At 40.3% G+C, this 21,269-nt stretch overlaps 1 protein-coding gene across 1 annotated transcript in view; it reads left to right on the plus strand.

Moving 5' to 3' along the window:
* The window catches only part of LOC139744349 (uncharacterized), a 90,878-nt gene that overhangs the window by 44,854 nt on the left and 24,755 nt on the right, over positions 1–21,269 (plus strand). Inside the window, exon 2 of the mRNA XM_071654824.1 lies at positions 2,417–2,473. Within this exon, the coding sequence (XP_071510925.1) occupies positions 2,417–2,473 (57 nt within the window). The remainder of the gene's footprint in view (positions 1–2,416; positions 2,474–21,269) is intronic.

A 21,269-nucleotide genomic window follows, 5' to 3' on the forward strand; every position in this document is an offset into this window, starting at 1 on the left:
TTCATTGTTTCAAAAGGAAACCTACAAAATAAATGCTTTTCATACATTTAAACAACTATCTACACCTTGCTTGAGGAATCATTAAGTCTCATTCAGTCCAAACAGTTATTGATAGACTTAGAATTACAAAATTGTAATCAGAACATTCCATTTACATGCTGTTAACATAAAATGAAGCCTCCGAAACATCTGGAAAATTAATTTGGTATGCCTTATGTTTTTATGAAAATCATGTATGTTATGTAGAAAGTGATGGGTAAATTGTGTCTTTTTTGGTTGATATACACTGTTTAAACATATTTGTGGGGCAACATCCTCATCTGCTAATATTTTATTGCTGAATGAAAAGGTGAGTTATGTGGGACACGTCTGCACTGTTTAAGAAAAATAGGTAAATCATATAGTAAATCTATATTGGTGAGTAAACAAAGCAGCCAGAAAACTGAATGTGATTAAATATCTTTAGATATGTCATAAGCGATCATTGGGTGGGTGAACAATAAATCTAATTTGATTTTGTCCAGAGAAAATCACAAAAATGCAGTGTTAACATCCTTTTGAAGCCTCCGAAACCACTTTTTCTCTATAAAGTGTATTAGCTCAAAAAATTATTGCAGTATCATAATGTTTTTATTATTTTTGTTGTCTGTCTATGTCTGTTGATGATTTCATGGCATAATTTGGGGCAGACACTCAAAGAATTTATCAGAAATTTCAAATTAGATGTTTTTGCTGTTTCGGAGGCTTCAATGCGTCTCGGAGGCTTCACGTGTTAACGGAAAATTTGTATCGTCTCCTATTTTCAGAGAGTTTGGCGGATCTTAACTATTTCTGGTCTATTAGGTTAGGGCCCCATATCCTACATTTTGACATATAGATTAGGTCGCTTCTCTTATCTATATTCATATTATTTGACTAAACACTTTGTTTCGGAGGCTTCAAAACTGCTAACGGAAATTTCACTTGATGGAATAAAATTATCACAAAATTTCAAATAGCCCTAGAATCAAGTAAACTTTGATGTAAGTCGAAAGTTTAGCTGTACCTTACTATTTTCAGCATAAAAGAAAGTAACCAAAACACATCCACTGATCATTACTGTCCATCAAAGTTTGTAAACAATTGTTAACGGAAAATGAAGCCTCCGAAACCTCAAATTTGAAGTCATAGTATTCTAAAATAAAGGGCCAGATACAAACCAAACTAATTTGGTCATTTCAATTGACCATACAACTATGCTTTTAACATAAAAAATTAGATCTCTGCAGTTGCTGTAGAAAATTATTAACATTTCAAAAATGTTATATGAATTTCAATGCAACAAAATAGTCATTTTTAGGGTACATATGTGACTGTCAAAACAAAACGCATCAATACCTGGACCTGATTATGCTACCCAAGGTGGCTACTCATAAGGTGACTCACATGGGAAAAAATCTTTGAGATCTGTAAATCTATGTGTTCAGGGTGGGCCAAAAGGCTAAAAATTGAAAGTTACACCCTTTACCGTAAAACTGACCATATGGGAATGTAGCCCCTTCAGCTATCTTTTAACCCAGTTGTTGATTTTCTGTTCCTTTTGGGCAACATGTCAGTTTAGAGCCATTGCCATAGATGTGTGGTTTTGATAAAAAATGATTCATCCTCATTTTGTCATAGTTTATTGTAATCGTTTGAAGAGACATGCAACATATTTTGAGTACCGTAACTCATGGTATGGAACAGAGCTGTTCATTGGCACATTGCATAGTCCCATACATAATAATGTGCGTTTGTTAGAAAAGCAAGTGATTTTAACAGGGTTGGAAAGACCATGATTTGATTGTAATGGCACATTTTGCCGCACCCTGAATTTCTTGCTTTGATTTCTGTGCGAGATAGGTGCAGCCTTATTGCTCGCAAACGTGGTCTTGGGATTATCTTAAACAGGCATGCATTACCTTTTGAAATCCCTGTCATTTTTTTTTTTTAATTCAACCTTTAGTGAGACGAAGTCATTACTGTGGCAGCGATGACTGTTGATAGCACATTTTGATAAGAAACTGTGAACATTTTTTGCCTTTGTGACTGTTTTTCTTCTGACAAATGTTCATAGTTTTCTAGGTAAAAAAAAAAAAAAAAATTTCATTGTATGCATTCTAGTCGTAGGATGCCTTGAGGTGGGTAATATGGTATGCACTATTAAAGCACAAAGTATGACAACAGTGCCGACTGTCATATGTTTGTTTACATTTTGTCTGATCTGCGAGGTGGAGACGGATTTCATGCCTCCGGCCTCAACGGGGCTGGAGGGACTGTGATACTGTGGTGTTTGATTGTGAGCCTGTTCATCACAAAATGTGCATTCTGCACGAAATCCAACAATGTTGGATCACATTGTTAATGATTCCTTTTTTCTTTGTTGTCGTTTCTCCAGGTTTCTCTCACGTGAAGTGGCCCCACGCCGGACAAGGGGTTGCGCTAGTCAATCGAGGTATGTGAAAAAACAAACAAACAAACAAACAAACCGAATAAACAAAAATGCAACGCTTTCAGTTTTCATCCCATTCAATTATCATTGTAGCTGAGAGCCGATGGAGGCTGGTTTAAGAGCGGCAGTATTGGGTTGTACTTGAGAAATGGAAGGAAAAAAAACTGATGGGAACCGACGTCATTAGACGTTCGGCAAAATGAATGTCACAAGGGGAGATTTGTCATTCGCCGTTTGAGCGAGGACTGGAAAATGGGAGGTTGGAAATAGAAAGAATTTAGCTAAACTTGATGGGCCGTCATCGATCATCAGTGATTTGTTCGTTGATCACGCGGGAATCCTTCGTACCGCTATTCTCCGTGTCTGGCAGAGGCTTAACGGGATTTGAGGCTGCGAGTTGCCAAGTCTCGGCGGGAGAACTCGAATCAGTTGAGAATCTTGTTATCCCGTTTACATACGTGTGTACATTTAAGAGGAGCTGGAAACTAACAAATTGGACCGAAGAAAATTATGCCTCGTACTATTAAAACTTATATGGGATCACTTGAAGCTATTCCTGTCGTAAAGGCTGGGTGAACTCGAAACTGTTTATCATTACTGAAAAAAAGAGCGTTGATTGTGCATCATTGCTGGCAGCCATATGTAGTCAGCCCCTAGGTAACGAGCTATAAATGCTAATTTGAATTCTTGACTTTCTTCATGTTCCCTCTTGTCAAATTGTCAAAAGTTGCCGTGTAATTCCTCATCTAGAAACTGCCCTTAGGAAAATCATAAAGTTTCGTGTGGAAGTAAAAAAAAAGATAAAAAGACTAAAAAGGGCTTCTGGACAGGGATTTTCTAATCAAATGACCAAAATACATTGCAAAATTGCCATCAGTGGCATAGATATCATCCTGTCAATATGTGGTCCCACATATCTATTTTGATGTTGTTAATCTGAATATTGGGTCACCTCCTACACAAGTCCAGCTGCCTCTTCAATTTAGGACAGAAGAAAAAAAAAAGACCGAAAATGTTTTCACCAAACTTTTTAAACTTGAATTTCTTCTGGGATTCCACAGATGCAGTTGCAATATATCAGAAATGGTAACACAACATTTGCTCATGTGACAAGTGCTCTGGTCCTATTTTCTCCAAGGACTTAGGGTTAGGGTTAGGGTTGTAATAGGAGTTTAGGTTTACTTTGATGCAAGGATTAGGACAGGGTTAAGGTTATGTGTGTAGGTAGAATTATGTTTGGCTTTAATAGTGTGCAGATATTTCATAGGAGTAATTGTCGCAGGAGCAAATATCATGGAACCATCAGAAATACCAATACAAATGTGAATATGTTGGCTTTTAATATTTTTTATTTCATTGATGGTATTGTTAACCAAAAATGTCAAAGTTCTTCTCATAAAACATTTTATGTTTAAGTTCTTCTCATAAAACATGTTATGTTTGTGTGGGTTTCTGAATTACTTTCCTTCCCACACATCATCTATTGTCCTTCCCCCCCCCCTCCCCATAATGCTTGAACTTCAAATGACCTGAAATAATATAGAGAGGATTCTTCTGTGAACCCATGAAATATTTCACCGCACAGACAAATCCTTGTCTATTTCTATTTTTTCTGCGAGCAATCTGTATGGTAATGAAGGATTTTCCCTGGTATAACACTGTAAGCTGCAGCGGATCTGGTTTTGTTGGCATTCATAGTCCGAGGAGATTTTTTGCTTAAAAACCCCGAATCTCTATCCTCTTGTAGTCCCGTTGGCATCTGCCATTTTAGAAAAAGCAGCGCATATTATTATCCTTCATATTCTGTTGCTTTCTCTATTTGTGGTTTTTAATAGTTTTTTTTTTCTTCCTTGTATCGAAGTCTTTGATAGCGGCGCTGACAGTCACAACCAGTCTAATTTGATGCCATTAGCAGTGAATCCCCTCGTGTCTATTCGTGGATTTCTTTTTTTGGCGCACGCGGTGGAAGAGAAGCTGCAGATATTGTTCAAATTATCACCAAAGCGAAGCCCGAGGTATGATCAGGAGCAGGAGAAAACCCACGCCAGATTTTAAAGAGCAGTGTCTGCCAGCTTTTTTCCTCATCACACTTTTCATTTGGGGGGAAAAAAAAAGAGAGAGGAAAACAAAGAAACAAAAGATAAATTAATTTGAATGAAATGACCTTTCTGAACACATAATGTTCTGTATGATATAAGATTTCACATGAAAATGTCATAAGGTGTCAATAATTTTGGGCTGAAAGTGAAAAAGAGGATTTTTTTTCCAACCCCCTTTTTTGTCCTTATGCCAATTTGGTGGTGGAAGTAAATATTGATGTAGAGTCTATTGCAGTGTGAATTTACGGAGTGTGCGTGGGGTCATAAGGGTTTCGCTGAAGTGAGGTATGTGTGCTTCTCCAAGACAAATTTCAAGCTGGGTCTGGACGAGTGAGACTAAGGTATAGGGACAGGGAAGGCAGCAGACAATATGTGACATCACAGTGGATCTTCCTTCATTTCCAACCAGCCCCCCCCCCCCCAAAAAAAAATAAAAAAATAAAAAAAAAAATCTGAGAGAAGCATTCCATGCAGGCTTGGTCGGTCGACCCGCTCCTTCAGAATGACGCCGCCGCTGCCTGCTGCTGTCCCCACGCTGACCGGAGAGATCCGCTACGTCACCGCGTCCCATTGACGTCATCGCTCTCTCTCCCTCGTTAATATCTCGTCGTCTCCTCCTCCACTGCATATAACACCTAGGCCTACTGTCTGTCTGGGGAGATAGATAGATCATAGATGAATAGAGACAAGAGAGAGAGAGAGAGAGGGAGAGAGAGAGAAGGGAGAGGGGAAACAAAATGACCCATCAACAGCAAGCATTACTGGACATTGGCCAGTCAGGCATGTAACATTTGCGGAATATTAACCAGACTCCGGCCGCGATTGCCTTCCGTCTCCAAATGTACATTTTCATTTCACCGTCCCCCCACCCCCCTTCGAGCGTTGTCCCAAACCTAGCCCCGAATTATATTCGGGGGGGAAAATCACAAAGTGGTAGGCCTGGTTCGCCGAGACTAAATGGAGACTGTACGATTTTTCTCTCCGGGTGCTTTTTAATTTCTGCAGAAGGAAATGCCATCACTGGTATGCATTGATCTATCCAAGATCAACCATGTAATCATAGACGGATTGATTTTAGTTTCAAGTTCTCATTCTCATCTGAAATGGTTTTAAACGGGGGAGGCAGTGAAAAGTAGTGAAGGGGAGAAACTCAGAAAATGTATGTTAGAAAATCTTGTGTGAATGGACCAGTTGTAGTGAACGTTCACTCGTTAATGTTTTTTTTTTTTAAATCAATGAGAATATTTCTCTGGATGTTATGTTTTTCTGCAAATTGTTTGCATCATTGAGATTTACTCTGCTAGTTCAGAAGAGAGAAAATTTGTGAAAATTTTGCGTGGGGAATTGGTTGACATTTGAACAGTGTGACATTCTGTGATGTAAACCTTCAAGAGTGAGTTAAACAGAATGGAATCATTCAAATATTCAAAGCAAAATTAGACCAGATAACTTGGATGCCAGTATAAAGGTCATCAGGCATGATCTTTAAAGAATTGTCAAGGTCACACAACTTGTGATGTCATAGTGGTATTTCGCTCCTCGTTTGTTTGATGCACTTTCAAAGGTCAGCCAACTCTGCTCCTTTCTCGATCACAATTTCGTCATCGCTCTGCCATTTGAAAAGATGTATGACGGATATTGACGCCACATTTGTGATGACATGACGGACTGAGTCCTTTGTGCAAGCTCCAAGAAAATTGTTAATAGCAGAGTGGTATGTCTTGTTTGTTAGCTCAACACAAGGAGCAAAGAGTGATTTTTACGTCAGCAAAATCAAGGTCAGGTAAGGAGAATGGATGTATGTCAAGGTTCCCGAGGGAGCTGTGGTCCGAATGACTTTCGTAAATAACACCGGTAGTCGAATTTCATAATCCACATCACAGAATCAGGAAAAAGGCTTGTGGAGCGCTGATTTTTTTTCTTCAAAATAACCTTTTTTTTAAACAAAAACTTTTGATGTGAAAGTCCTCTTTTATGTGGTGTGGTTTGCAAGAGGGAAAGAATTCCTGCTTAAAGAATCGACTACGACAATGAAGTCTGAAATGAATCCAAGGTATGCACACTATCATAGAGAGTTTAAGAAAAAATGCAAAATGGAGTCTTGCTTTCAGAGACCTTTGAATGATTTTTTTTTTTTCCGGTTGAAATACATGAGAGTTTCTTTTGAGTGCTATAGAAGGGAAAAAATGTGTGCTTTTCTGTGTAAAGCTATCTGCACGCAACTCCCGTCATCTCCGCAGCAATCTGGAGTTGAATGACAGGCCATGGTGGATACTGAGTAAACATCCATTCATGTTCTGGAGACATACTTGTTTTCAAGAGAAATGCTTGTTTTCCAGAAAAATTGAAGCTTTTTTAGTGAATTTCAAAAGACATGATCTATTATGTCTGCTGCAGTGGTTTTGGGGAGGGGGAGGTTGAGCGGTGAAAGAAAACATATGGAAGAAGTGACATTAACGTTTGAGTGGCAGTTTATGTATTCAAGGCAAAGAAGGCTTGGATTCTGTTTGTTATTATAAATGCTGCTTTTTCTGTAAGGGAGAATACAAATCGTTAATCCTTTAAAGGAGCAAGCGTCTCATTGGATCTTAGAATTATCTATTGGTTTGTCTCCTTGCCGGGATTTGTTGTTAGATTGGCCGTGCAATTTGCAGTTTTCTGTGCTCCTCTTCTTCACCCACACACAGCGAGTGGGTGTCGGCATTGATGTCCGAAGATTAGAAGCCGGCCGTTCTTCGGAGGTATAGACTCGCACAAGATAGAGCGTCAGGTGACAAAGGGATTTCACCCACTCGTGTGCGTGCCGCTTCAATAAACTTGAAATGGCGGAGTGGCGAGATGAGATGTCGATACCTGTTGGGTGGTTTTTCCCGTCGAGGTGGCATTTCGACTGTGATGAGCTGTCAATCAAAGAATGCTCCTCATTTGATCAAATCAATAACATAAACAGAGCATCAACAAACAAGAACAGTAAGGGTGAGGGGGTGTGTTCTTTTAAGAATTTAAAACTTCTTTAGTTCCACTTGTGACAAAATTACCCCTTGCACAATATCTTTTTACCTGATGGGTAGCTACACTTCCAGATAATTTTTCATGGGCCTGTAACAATGTTTTGAGAAAAGTGATGTTCAATTTTAGTTTGATGCTTGAGCTGTTAACATAAATATGGCTGCAAAGAACAATATAGGAAGGTTGAAAAAAAGCAAAATATCTTGTTGTTTCCGTGCTAGAAGAAGATATGTGATACTGATGACAATGAATAATAAAAATAATTGATACTATGGTGATGATTATAATAATGATTATATTGATAATAATGATAATGAAACTTGTAACAATAATGAAATTTGATAATGACACTAATTGAGTGTCTGTATTATATATCGTAGCAATGGATCATGGACAAAATGCAATACATTGACTTCAGAGGGACTGTGTAAGAGGCTGGTATGAGAGGATGAAATGGCTGATTAGTCGTGATATTTATCCCCACCACCAAGGGTGTGAAGGTACACTGGGTAGATATAGACCTCAAGATGTGATTCAGTGTTGATTTTTGGAACTTTGTCAATTTTTGGAACTAAATTGACTTTGCAAGTATATCATTTTTTTTTTAACTTTTAGACAATGAAGACCGCAGGCACTTAACCTGTACCCCCTTTTTTTTCTCTCTCTCTTCTTTTCTACAAAAGCTGGAGAATATTCTCAAACTGTTCTTGTCTTGCCCTTGGGCCCCTTTTGGGGTCAGAAGGGAGGGGGGGGGGGGAGGCGAGGGGAACCCTTCTCAGAGCGACACGGCCTTTTATGGCAATGGCAAGTTTTAACGTTCGGTTGAATTTCAGACATCCCGTCCCCCCTTCTCTCTTTTTATTTTCTCTTAATTGATTATTTGCTGGAGCAATGACATGTGATGAAGAGAGTAACAGAGAGAGAGAGAGAGAGAGAGAATATGGAGAGAAAGAGATATGTATACATATATATATATATATATATATAGAGAGAGAGAGAGAGAGAGAGAGAGAGAGAGAGGGATATATAGAGAGAGATATAGAAAGAGAAAGAGATACATGTAGATAGAACCAGAAAGAAATGAACCTTCATGCGGGGAGCGAATGACGTCAAACTCTCCTTGTCTTACCACGGTCGTTGCAAACAGACATCACGGCAAGTTATGCGGCATGAATTTCTTTCAGCTTCGATTATGACGTCTATACCTCGGCTGATGTTTTATGCATAGATGCTCCTCTTGCTTTTCGGAGACGTGTAGCCGCGCGGAAACATGTATTGAGCTGTACTGGAATGAAGACGCAGAGAGGAGAAAAAGAATTCTCTGCAGTGGGCCAAGATGAAAGTTTTGATGTTCAATTCCCGCCAGCCATTTCATTCTGCATTTACCATCGTGAGTGCAGAGGCAAAGTCGTATTTGTGGATTTCTGTGAGATGGAGGCTGTTTTATCCAGACTAGTTTGCTCAAGGGGGAACAGATCGGTATGCTGTGGCCGTATACAACCATTGGCATATTCGAAATACCAGGGAAAGTAAAAGGGGAGAGGGGGTAGGAAGAAGAAAAAAATAATATCACCCCGCTGTCTGGCGCAAGATCCCCAGCGTGTGGCCTCTTATGGACAACTGGCAGGGGTAGGTGAATCTCCGCTGGGGGTAAGAAGGGCCATGGATACCCAGTGACCACACCCCCTTACCATATATCCTCCTCCTCCTCCTCTCTAAATGAGGGATGGGGTAGCTCAGAGTTCGTTGTCAGGGGTTACGGAAAACAAAACACAAAGAGCCTCTAGGTTGATACAACAGTGATGTAGGAGAAAGCCTCATGCTTGGATAGGCAGTGTGAATATGAAATACACAACAATTTGAATTTCCTCAGGCAACCAAGTTATGTCATCAACTCTCTTTGCCTGTCCTCCCCGCCTCCCCCCCCCCCCCCCCAATATCATATCTGTTTATCCTCAGCCCACTGTCTAGATCATTACATTTACAAAAATATAAGGTATAATGATATGGGGGGGGGGGGGGGAGAGGGAGGGGAAAGGGGCTTGGCTGTCAGAATGTAAACAAGGCACATCAGGCCAATGTTTGTAGTAAAGTTTCCTGGAATTGTGCAGGAGGGTTGAAATATTGGGAACAGCAGGGGAAGTGTCGAGATGCTCCATGGAGCCAAAAAGAAGGCAGCATATATTACCAGGGTTTGTAAATGTGTGAATTCCGACCCTTGATAGTTCGTGGAAAGAGAAGTAGGGGAAAGGTATGGGTAAGGGACTGGGAAAATGGATGGAGACCAAGATGTGATACAGATATCTAAATAGCCTTGGAGGCGAGAAACTAGTTGCAGTGTGAGGAGAAAACCATCCTCCCAGAAAGAATGCCTTTGTTGGGAGGAGAAAGTCTGGGGAGGAGATGGGTTGGGGGAAAGGAGGTCTGTTTCGAGGAGAATTACCTCACTTTCACACGTGCGGAGGGTGCTTAATTCGAAATACAATAGTAATGATGCATCATTACAATCGTGTTTCAAATGAAGAATTTTGCCAGGTGATTACAAACTGGAATGGAGGAGGTAATTTGAATCGTTATTCCCATCGTGTTTCAAATGATGGTCCAGAGGTGTTTTCTAATCACATTTTGCCAGAATTAAGCAATGAAATGACCATGCGAACGTCATTGAACTCCAATCATGTTTTTTATTTGGGGGGGGGGGGGGGGGTGGAGATTACGTTGACCTTCCAACCACTCTCGCAGAAAGATGGCCCAATAATGATTGATAGAACAAGTTTAAAGGGGATGGCTACTAACTGATAAGTGGGAATCAGTGGGAATGCTGGAGGATGATTGTTCCAATCCTTGTGGGATTCATTGGAGAGTATATACATTATGTAGGCCCTATCTATTGTTGTGTGAAAATTATTTACTTCAGAATGGTCTCATATTCAAGTAATGTGCAGTTTTATGTTTCCAGCTTAGCACGCCTGTACAGTGACAGGGCCTTAAACTGCACATTACTTGAATATGAGACCATTCTGAAGCAAATAATTTTCACACTACTTAGATATATAATGTACTCTTAAATGAATCCCACAAGGATTGGAACAATCATCCCCTGTTTTCCCACTGATTCCCACTGATCAGTTACTCACCATCCCCTTTAACCTTCCCTTCTTGCTCTGAATTTCAAAACCGCAGAATCCGTGAAGCCTTTCTCAGTCATGTGAACGACTGATAATTCGAATTGTAATTACAATCGTGTTTGTTCTCAGCATTCAAATCAAGCACTCTTAGAACATGTAATTTTAAGCACAGTTAGATGAGCGAGATCTGATTCCTTACCTTGATTCTGGGAGCAAGTCCTGAGATACCAACGAGACTTTCTTCGCACAAAGTTCTGAATTGAGTTTCAAAAACACTGTGAATACAATGGGTCAATTGTTTCTTCTGTATGCAATCACATGTAATGGTTTCTCATTTCTATGTTAATTGTTGTTGTTTTTTTGGTGGGGGCATTTTGAATTAACACTTTATTTTTATTTTTTTAAAGTGATTTTCTACGAAGTTTGTTCAGTATTGGACTTTGTCTTTGAACATGAAATGCAATTCCTGCGCTCGGAGTCGGACTCGGTCATGAGCTAATTTTTGCCGCCTGTGCTACTTTTATGCCTCATAATGTGAAGCCGAGCAACCCCGATAGCCACTGGGTTAACTGTGGCAATCCAATTTACTGTTCTGCAATACCCATTTTGATTGTGCAAGGGATGTCTTGAAAGGGTACTTTGTTCTTTCGCATTCATTCAAAGTTGTGTTTTTATGTGTCAAATGAATTTGATTGGGGGGGGGGGGGGGTGAAGGATTCAGGCGCATGACCAAAACAGTTATGTTCACCCATGTGTATGCCCATGAGACTTTTTGAGGATGGAAAACTTGATATTACATACTAACTTTTTAGTTAAGAATAGTGACTCTCTTGTGCACATTTTGGCTTCATTTTATTCCGTTTTACGATTGAATCGCACTTGAGGCGAGACTGCCCCTCTATCTAGGCCGTGACAAGAAATGGACCGAAAATCCCGGTTCAGAGGAGGTCAGTGGATGGAGATACCAGTCTTGTTCCTCCCCTCCACTGATTACCAGACTTTGGTATAAAACGCATCACTTGGCTGATCCTCTCTTGGTTCACAGCCTCCTGGACTGAGGGGAGAAATGGGGGGGGGGGGGGGATGGTATGTATGGCGTGCTGCCACAGAGTTTTCCAAATGATAAAAACTCCCAAGGCATTACTCCCCCCCCCCCCCCATCCCATTGTGATGCATTTTGCATTTTGGCGTATACACTGAATCATTCATGTTACCAAGGTCTGTAGAGTGGAAATATCAAAGGATTTGAAGGCCATTGTTCGAAAAGAAAGTCTGCATCCTGCATCTTCATACAGAGACTGATTTTGCTGTTGTTTGTTGTGATTAACAGAAATACTCAATGTATCATAAGTGTCATTTGATATCTGTGTATGTGTGCGTGTGCGCGCGGGGGGCATGTGTGTGTGTGTGTGTGTGTTTGTTTGTTCCAAGGGGGGGGGGGGGTTGAGTTTAGAAGTGGTGCGGTTTTGGTCCAGGTAGATTCAGTTTCAAGACACCAGTGACGAATGAAGTTATCTGGGATGTCGCCAGTGTGGGATGGAGTGATTTTCTTTCTACCTTTCTTTCTAGGAAGTTCCAAATGGGAGCTGTTCCTTGGAAAGAGTCTGTCAACCCTTCACGGAGATTAGCCCACTTGGGCACGAGACTGTGGCCGATTTTTTGGTGACTTTTTCCGCAACGTTTTCCACGAAATCCTCAACCTCCCCACAAGAGAGCATTGCCGTCACCTGCTCGGGATAACTGGGGTGTGATGGTGGCAGGCTGGGGTTCGTTGACTTCCGTGATATGAGAAGGACTCTTGAGAGGGGTGGGAAAGGGGTGGAGCTGGGAAAGGAGAAGGGGAGTTTTATGGGATGGAGAGGGGTAGCAGTGATAAATCATCCCAGAGAGTTCCAGGGTGGTGTAATACACCGAAATGTTTACAAACTTCTCAGTTAGATACCGTTTCTCTTTCCTTGAAAACGACGTTGAAGGCAAGAGGGCGCATCTTTCGTGACGCTGTAAATGTGTTCTTGTGACATTTCGAAACTGTAACAGTGTGCGTCACTCTCCGACTGTGGTTCATTGTCCTGCTTTGGTCTATTTTGCTGTGCTAAAAATGTGGAAAATACATGAAAGGTAGCTGTCCCATTGGTTAGGGTCGCTGTGGCATAGTGGATACGACTCCCAACTCTCAATCAAAGGACCCAAGTTTGATTCCCGCCCAGTGCTTACGTCGTTGGACAAGATGTTTTTACCCACAATGTCCCTCTCGACCCAGGTGTGTAGATGATTACACATATTACTGTGTGTTCTCTCACTCGAAATCATTACCCCCAAATCAGTGCACATAGTGAGAATGATGACATCACCTACCTGTATAGAGAAGAGCAGACTATGCAACATCTCCTTGTCCTTCCACTTTTACCAGAGCCTTGCACACAAGAAGATCTGGTAGCTCTAGAACGCCCTGTGCCAGGCAGTGCATCCAACACTGGATGGGAAGAATCTAACATTCCATTCTGTGTGGTGACTCGAGATGAAGAAGTAGCACATCGTCACTGAGGCGACAAGATCTCGTATCTACAAATTGTCAAATGTTCAGGAGAGCAAAATAACATCAAGCACTGTTACAAATGGGAGAGTCTTTCCTTTGACATGCCGTGGTGGCTTCATTTTGGGGGTAAGGCAGCTAGGATTTGGACAGGACATCACTTAACTGATTATCTGACCCTTAATCCAAAGAAGTAATTTTCACCAAAATGTCAGATACGAGGTCTTGTCGCCCCATCGACGACATATTTGTTCTGAAGTTCATGGACTGACTTTGAGTCCAATGTTGTATGTTCTATGAGTCAATCACCAACCACTCATCCCCCCCCCCCAAAAAAAAAAAATACCCCAAAACAAAACAAGAGAAATCATCAGAAAGGAAAAAAGACAACAGTGACACTAAAATCAACTGTTGAAAAGCCTCAGATAACCATTTCATGAGATGTTCTGATATATCGTGTGATTCAATTGTAAACTGAAAGTCGCCACATTCCTGTTTGATAGTGAGAAGAATAATCTCAAAATGACTAAAATTATCTCTGATGCTCTGACAAGATCTATGAGTCAATTCTAACCTAGAGGGGGAAAAAGCAAAGCAATAAACAAAAACAAAATACAACAAAAAACAAAAGGAACCCAGAGCCTTTTCTAGCTGAAAAAACCATAAGATTTTTCACAGACGAGAGTTGATAGTGGAGCAAAGAGTAACTTTACAACAAAAATTCAGAATTCCTGCTCTCCGTCCCTTCGTAAAGCCAGACGTATCTTATGCCAGCAGCCACCATGGACAAAAATAGAAAAGAAAGAGGATTAAATTTGGCATTCTTTTTTTTTTTTTAAATTGCAGAGGAATTGTCAACTCACAGCATGAGTCATTTTCAAGAATCATGTCCTGTTTTTGCTTGTGAGTTTGTTTATTTGTTGTCATTTTTTTGTTGTCTTTATTTTATTTCTTGCTCTGAGCCGCGCCGGTGTATCCACTCACTGTGTTCTTCTGGTGTATGGAAGGAGAAGAAATGCGAGCTCTTAATACAAAAATTTACTTTTCTAGGATGGTTCCTATTGAAGAGAAGATTTAAAAGTTTACTAATTAGATCGAGCGATGAGGTTATGCGGTTATGAAAAGTCAGAAATGGCAGATTTACAGTCATACTCAGTGATTGATTTATTGATTAGTTTCTGTAAGCTGTTTTTTGTCATGATTGCACCAATGCGATTATTATCTGTAATCTCGTAAATTCGTTTTGGTATGATTACACTATCAAATGCAAGGGCTGCATTGTGGAAGTGAAGGATGTGTTCCATGGGGATTATTTCTCAATAGATCAATTAACGTTTTCTCAATACGAAAATGAACCCACAATTCGGCCTCCCTCCCTCTCTATGTCTCCTTCCCTCCCTCCGATGAGTTCCTAACCCTTAGCACGAACGAGCCCATAGAGAAACGATTGAGGCGGAATGGCCGATTTCAGTCGCATTCATATTTCGCCCTGGCAGCCCTCAGCCTCCCTGTCCTAAAAATAGAACTGGCAGTGACATTTTGCAGCCGGCAGGGGAGAGCGAGGAAAATCTCAGCCTCCCCCACCCCCTAACCTTTCTACCTTCGTGAAATGGAAAGGGGGGGGGGGTAGGGGAATGGGGGGTGGGGGAGCGGAAGGGGAGGGGCACAGAAGACCTGCGTGCTCATTCTGGTGCAGTCCATTCACAAATTGCAAGTGCCCAGCCTCCGGAGGGCGATCTGTCGGGCTGTGGATGAATCAATTCTTGAGCAGGGCGCGTCGTCGTCGTGCCGACAAGTGAGCGGAAGGAATTAATGAGCGAGTATGTATGTGTGTGTGAGTGTATGTATGTGCCTGTGTGCGATTGTGTGTATGTATGTGTATGTGTGTGTGTGTATGCGTGCCATACTGGGCAGAGATAGTGAAAATGCTGATTGAGGAAGGGGGGAGGTGAGGGTTCAGAAAAGGGTTTTGAGACAGCATGGAGAAATGGGGGGGGGGGGATGAGATAAAGGAGCGGAAGGAATTAATGATGGTGATACTGGTAGATGAAATTACAGCGTTGCTGAGACAGAAAAGGGGGGGGGGGATGGTGAACAGCGTTTGTTTCCATGTTAGTTTAGCAAGGGCAGACATATTAGTGACTTTGCCGGGGATACTAGCGCTTCTCACTAACTGACAGGTAGGGACAGTCTTGTGTGCGTGTGTCTGTGTGTGTGTCTGTGTCTGTGTCTGTGTCTGTCTGTGTGTGTGTGTGTGTGTGTGTGTGTGTGTGTATGGGTGTCTTGTCGTAATCAAGACCTCATCACCATGCATGGCTCGTGCGGATATTGTCGTCATTATTGCGGTTGCTTGGAACTGCTGATGATGCTGTGTATTCAAAAGGCAGAAACAGACGAATGGCAGTGATATATGTAAAGCACGATCCGTGGATGAATTTTTTTTTACAGATTCTGCCAGATTTTGCATGGGATTTCTGTTCCTGTCAGTAGTGATAAAAAAAGAACAGAATAAGATGGGTAACATGTACAGTGAGATGATAGGGGTGGGGTAAGGGCTAGAAGAAGGGAGACTGACCACAGGGATAGGATGGTCACTGTCAGCTCAGCATGTGTGGTCAGCTGGTTGACCAGCTGTTTGAAGTAACTATAAAGACAGCCCCTTCTTGACATTTGGAGTGATTTTCATCAGTTGATGAAAATCACTCCAAATGTTGAGGATGGGGGGAGGGGGAGGGGGAGGGAGAGGGAGAGGTAAGGGGGGGGGGGGGGACTTCAGTTGCTTCATTTACCAGAAGTTAGATGACAGAAGATTGAAGGTGTAATCACAGAGACTTTCTATTCGTACATAATGCATCATTAGTATGTATCTGTCTCTATTATTATGCGCATGTGTGTTTGGAATGATGGCGCTAAAAGATTTGTGTTCTGTTTTTTGTTTTGCGGTTGCCACATCTTTCAGGGCAAACTTGCATCGTCTTCGTTGAAGGTGATTGCATCAGCTAATATACCTGATACGTTGTGGGCCCTGTTCTGGGTACAGCAACAAGATTGGACATGCATGTATCCTGATAGTGATGCTACTGATGTTTGTCTTTGCACAGTGTTAATAATGAGAATGACTATAAAAGACAACAACAATCAAAAGCAACAAACATTTATTCCGATAGTATTATGCAGCTTTAGAATCACAAAGCTGAAACAATTCAAATTCTCGGTAAAGAAGGAATCATATTGAACGAGATCATCGCCATCACAAACACCTCGGCAATGGACTACGGATGAAAATAGACTCGTTTCCCCATTTTCTTTTCTTGCCTGTCGCGGAAGTCTGCGCGATTCCCCTTTCGCAGTACTTGTGCGGCAGAAGGGACGCCACCAAATAGAGAAAAGGTTAGCCTTGGAGAGGATAGATATAGATTGAGGATAGAGGAGAGAAGAAGGCAGACCTTAATGGGCTATTTTTAGGATCGGAGGGCATTATTTCCCTCCTGATGCACTCTTCCTGTATCCCTATCCCTCTCCCCCCTCCCCCTTTCTCTGTCTTTTTCTGCATCAACGTCACTCTGGTTTCTCTGATCGAAGAAGAGTTCTTCCATCCATCCAGTATCTAGCCAATTTCGCAGCCTTGGAGGTGGGAAGCCGGAAGGACGCTTTTACACCCATTGATCACGCAGTGACCAAAAAAGGACACTGAACAAGCACTTTAAATGTAAAACAACAGCGGCAACAACAACGACAAGACTCAGTCTGTTTTCATCCACCAACCCCCCCCCCCCCCACACACACACTTTCCTGTTTTTGCCATTACAGATCAAAATAGCAAGAGGAGCGATTGTAGATTGAATTATAATCAATTTATTTCAATTATTATTGGGAGTATAAAAAATTGACATTCTTGAGCTACATACACCCTGTGGACATCTTTCATCAGAAATGTTCTGCTTATGAAAATACTTCTCTATTTTATTTTTTCCTTCCCTATTCCTCTATCAAAAATTTCCTTTTTTTTTTCAGTTTTGTTTAGTAGCATGCTTCCCTGAATTGAATAAACAAACAAACAAACAAAATAGCCTAAGCATACAAGTACATTATTTTCTCATATTTTGTTGGCAAATGTCCCTGTCTTGTAAGATGGTGAGTGTATGGAAATACACCAAGTAATTCATGTACAGGTACAGATTGAATAGCATGTTTTCTGGGCCGGGGGAAAGTATGATAATCTGTTCATTCAAATGCACCAGGAAACCAGTCAGTTGCAAATATGGTATCATATGTAATTCGAAATTGCAGCTGTTTCATATACCATGAGGCAGAACAAATTCTAGGAAGTGTCTTTAAAAATCCTTTTGGGCAATTCCGCGGTTAGTAACGTTACATTTTAAGGACATTCTCATTATTTAGATTAGACCCATTTCTCTATCTGTGGATGTGAAGTCTCATTAATGTTACCAGAGATCATTCTAGTGTAGACCTAGAACAGAGCAAAGAATGAAATCATTTCATGAATTATTTTAGAAGAAGGTCTGCTTTTAATGCCGGTTAGTAACGTTACAAAAAAAGGACATGAAAAATTGATGAGCATCTTTGAACAAAAAGTTTGCTAAAACTGGTATAGCTTGAAATATATCAACACTTATTTTTCATTTCTAGCTTTAAGGGCAATGTCTACCCCAAATATTCTTTCTCATTATAACTTTGTTTGAAAATTAAGTACAAAAATCATGGTTAGTAACGTTACGGTTAGTAACGTTACGGTTTGTACAGTGATAACAGAATTGTGTGTTAACTCAAATCATTACATGTTTCCCCATGAGAATGCAAAGTTAAAGCTAAGAAACATCAGATAAGACATGAAACTCTTATTTCAATCATCAAACTAATGCAGTATAGTACATGTACAAGTACTTGTACATGTTAAAAAAGACTAGAAAAAAAGTTTGCACAAATTACAAACTAAAAAAAAAGTACCACTTTCAAAGGCTAGGTCAAGTGATATCCACAGTTTCATAACTTTGCCAATCACTGTTTATCATGACTCACAGTAATTCACAAAAGCAGCCTGTTTTATTGAGCAAAACAGTTAATGTATTCCTTATCAAGAGTACCTTTAATAAAGGGGAAAGAAATCAAAGAGCAAAAACTAATGTACCGGTATGTAGTATGTACAGTGTATGGCCAATTGTGGTGTGCGTAGTCATTGCACAATAGGAATCCAGCATAATGCAATGTTTTATATTATTGTGAAAGTAGTTTAAGTCATATGACATTAACTCAAATAATACAGTGTATTAGTTGAATTCATGTTTATTCAAGTCTAGAGACATGTATTTTTTTTTCGTTTAGACCAGTTTGAATGTCTAATCTCTGCACTGTTCGCTGTACCTGAAGCGTAATTAACCCCGACAAACCATTGTATGATAATTTCAAATTGGGACAGAAAATTTGAAGCGATGGCCCTAATTGTTTTTAACACTTCTTTCCACACAAAATGCTCTGCTGGCCCACAGATTCCATCAATTGCCCCTTCCCATGGGAAGTGGTTAAAAAAAAAAAAAAAATCGCTCAATGTGCACCTTGTGAGCCTTCTGTAGTGATGCAAATGCTGTAGACCCCCCCCCAACATTTCCCGCCATGATTCCGCAACGCGCAAAGATTTTGCCGCATCGTCTCATGACTTTTTTCATTGAAGTCTCCCGCATATTTTGAGATCAAATTTGCGACGTCCGGGTACACCGTTCTGCAGTTATGTAATGTTTTGCATAACTGCATGTCGACCTGAAAACAGCTCAAATTCATGATATCGTGTGCAAATCCAATGCAAATTGTGTTTTTTTGTTAATTTGATATTAATAAGATTGTTTCAACCTTTGACCTGTGAAATTAATCAATTGTAATGTAGATAAGCTTGAAAAAGTGCCTGGAACAAATTTTGGCAAAAACGACCAATAGAAAACAAAAGGTAAAAAACATTAAAATACATAAGAAATTAACAAAACAATAAAAAACAAAAGAAACTGATTTTGATTTTGCTATTTTTTTTCAAGAAAATTGTTTGATGTGTCTTGAGGAACTCTTATACAAAAATTTAGCAATCCTTCAGTCTGTTTTATGGAGTTATAGGTGAAAATATGATTTCATACGTAAATTTGCATAATTAATTTACTAAAAAAAGAAGCCAATATCTTTTTACTGTATGACCATGTAATCTCGTAGTTGACATCTGGCTCTATCATCACGCAAAATTTTGCCAGATCAGGACCTGTCCATTGGAGTCTTATTCACTTATTTCATGGTTAGTAACGTTACAATACACACAGGCTGTGGTTAGTAACGTTACGTGGTTAGTAACGTTACACATTTTGACTGCTGTTATTTCTAACTTCTATAATGATTAGTAATACTTATTTTTATATTCAGTTAGTCATTGGACACAGCAGGAAAAATTGAAATATTATCATTCATAGACACTTTATACTCTCTGGAGGTAAATAATTTCACTTTTTGGTTAGTAACGTTACATGACTGTCCAATGGTTGGGGAAATGCACACATATTTGCATTTCGAAGACATGTAAGTTGATTTTACTTAATCTATCCATGTAAGCACTGCATTGCCTCTATGAATTCAATATTTGTGGCTAGAAAATGGCATTTACCTTGACTAGCTATCTTCTTTGCTATTATGGAGATTTTACTGATGAAATTCAATCTGAAAGATTACTTGTTCAAAATTGGTGAATTCAATACCTAAAACTATCAAGATACCCTGAAAAATAGTTTTTCCTGAATTATCAATGTGTTCTTTCTGAAGTCAAAAACAAAAATCAAGGAAAAAACCAAATTGAAAATTTATGGTCATGTCCCTCTAACTGCGGAATTGCCCTTTTATAAAAAAAGGAAATGCCTTTTCGAACATTTTAGAAGGACAAGCAATCATGTAGTGGAGATTGAAAGTTGATACACACCATCATGAGTGGATTGTAATATCAGAGGCAGTCTTTGTAGGCACTGTCACACTTAGCATGTAGTCATTAGGGTGACTAATTTGTGGTATTCAAATGCCAAAGTCTCCTCATGTGGTTGGATTTTTCCCTAACATGTTCTGAATCCACTCTCTCCGGGTCGACTTTTATCCGCCGCCATATACCCTCTTTGGGTCTAATTTAGAAGTGAACATGGGACGGTTGATTTGCGCGATCCTCCGACGTTTCTGATTTTGCGTTGGTCCACAATTTCAATGAGGACGGACGGTCATTGAACCCTTTGCCAAACAATGGAGATGGAGCGGGGAATGTTGCTTTAAATGTAAATGCAACCCACACGTTTGTGTAAAGTTCACCGGCTTGTCTGCCTCTCCTTGCGGTGTTGCTGACGTGCATTTTCGTCTGACAGTGTGCGCGTATCTCCCTACTATCTGCGAGATAAGCCGGTATCGTGCAATACACTATAGAAGGTTGGATGTCCTTTCTTCATCCTTGAAATCTGTCAGCACTCTTATTACTTCTGTAAACTTGCGGCTGTTATGCTCCTTTTGATGCTTTTTTTTTTGGGGGGGGGGGGCGCATGTTCATGTCGGCATTCCAGCTTGAGCTAAAGATAAGTTAAATGGGGAGAAAAAACAGCAAATAGGAATAAAAACAACAATCTCCATTTTCATTATTAGATTGATATGTCGTGAATAGTATCATTAGGATGTGGGAACAAACAAACAAACAAACTGTTGGACGATGGACTAAAATCGGGAAAAATGTAGGCCTATGTATCTGGTTGCAGATATGTCCCTTTTTGTATCCAATGTATCATGTGTCGCATTACTCTAGAAATTAGACTTTGCTCTTAAAAACATTGGATATTAAAGGGATAAAAGGAAAGGAGAGAAGAAAAAAGTTATGTTCCTGGTTTGGCTTGTACTCACGATTGAGAGTTCACCATCCAGAGCGTAGAGACACGACCTCGTTTTTCAGCGATGATACATTGACTTCCTGGGAGAAAATTCTGGCATTCCCCCGTGGAGAACCGCAGAATTACGAC

Source organism: Diadema antillarum, unplaced genomic scaffold (assembly GCF_040938485.1).
Source record: "Diadema antillarum isolate AM-2024a unplaced genomic scaffold, OU_Dant_1.0 scf00000004, whole genome shotgun sequence".
NCBI classification, from domain to species: Eukaryota; Metazoa; Echinodermata; class Echinoidea; order Diadematoida; family Diadematidae; genus Diadema; species Diadema antillarum.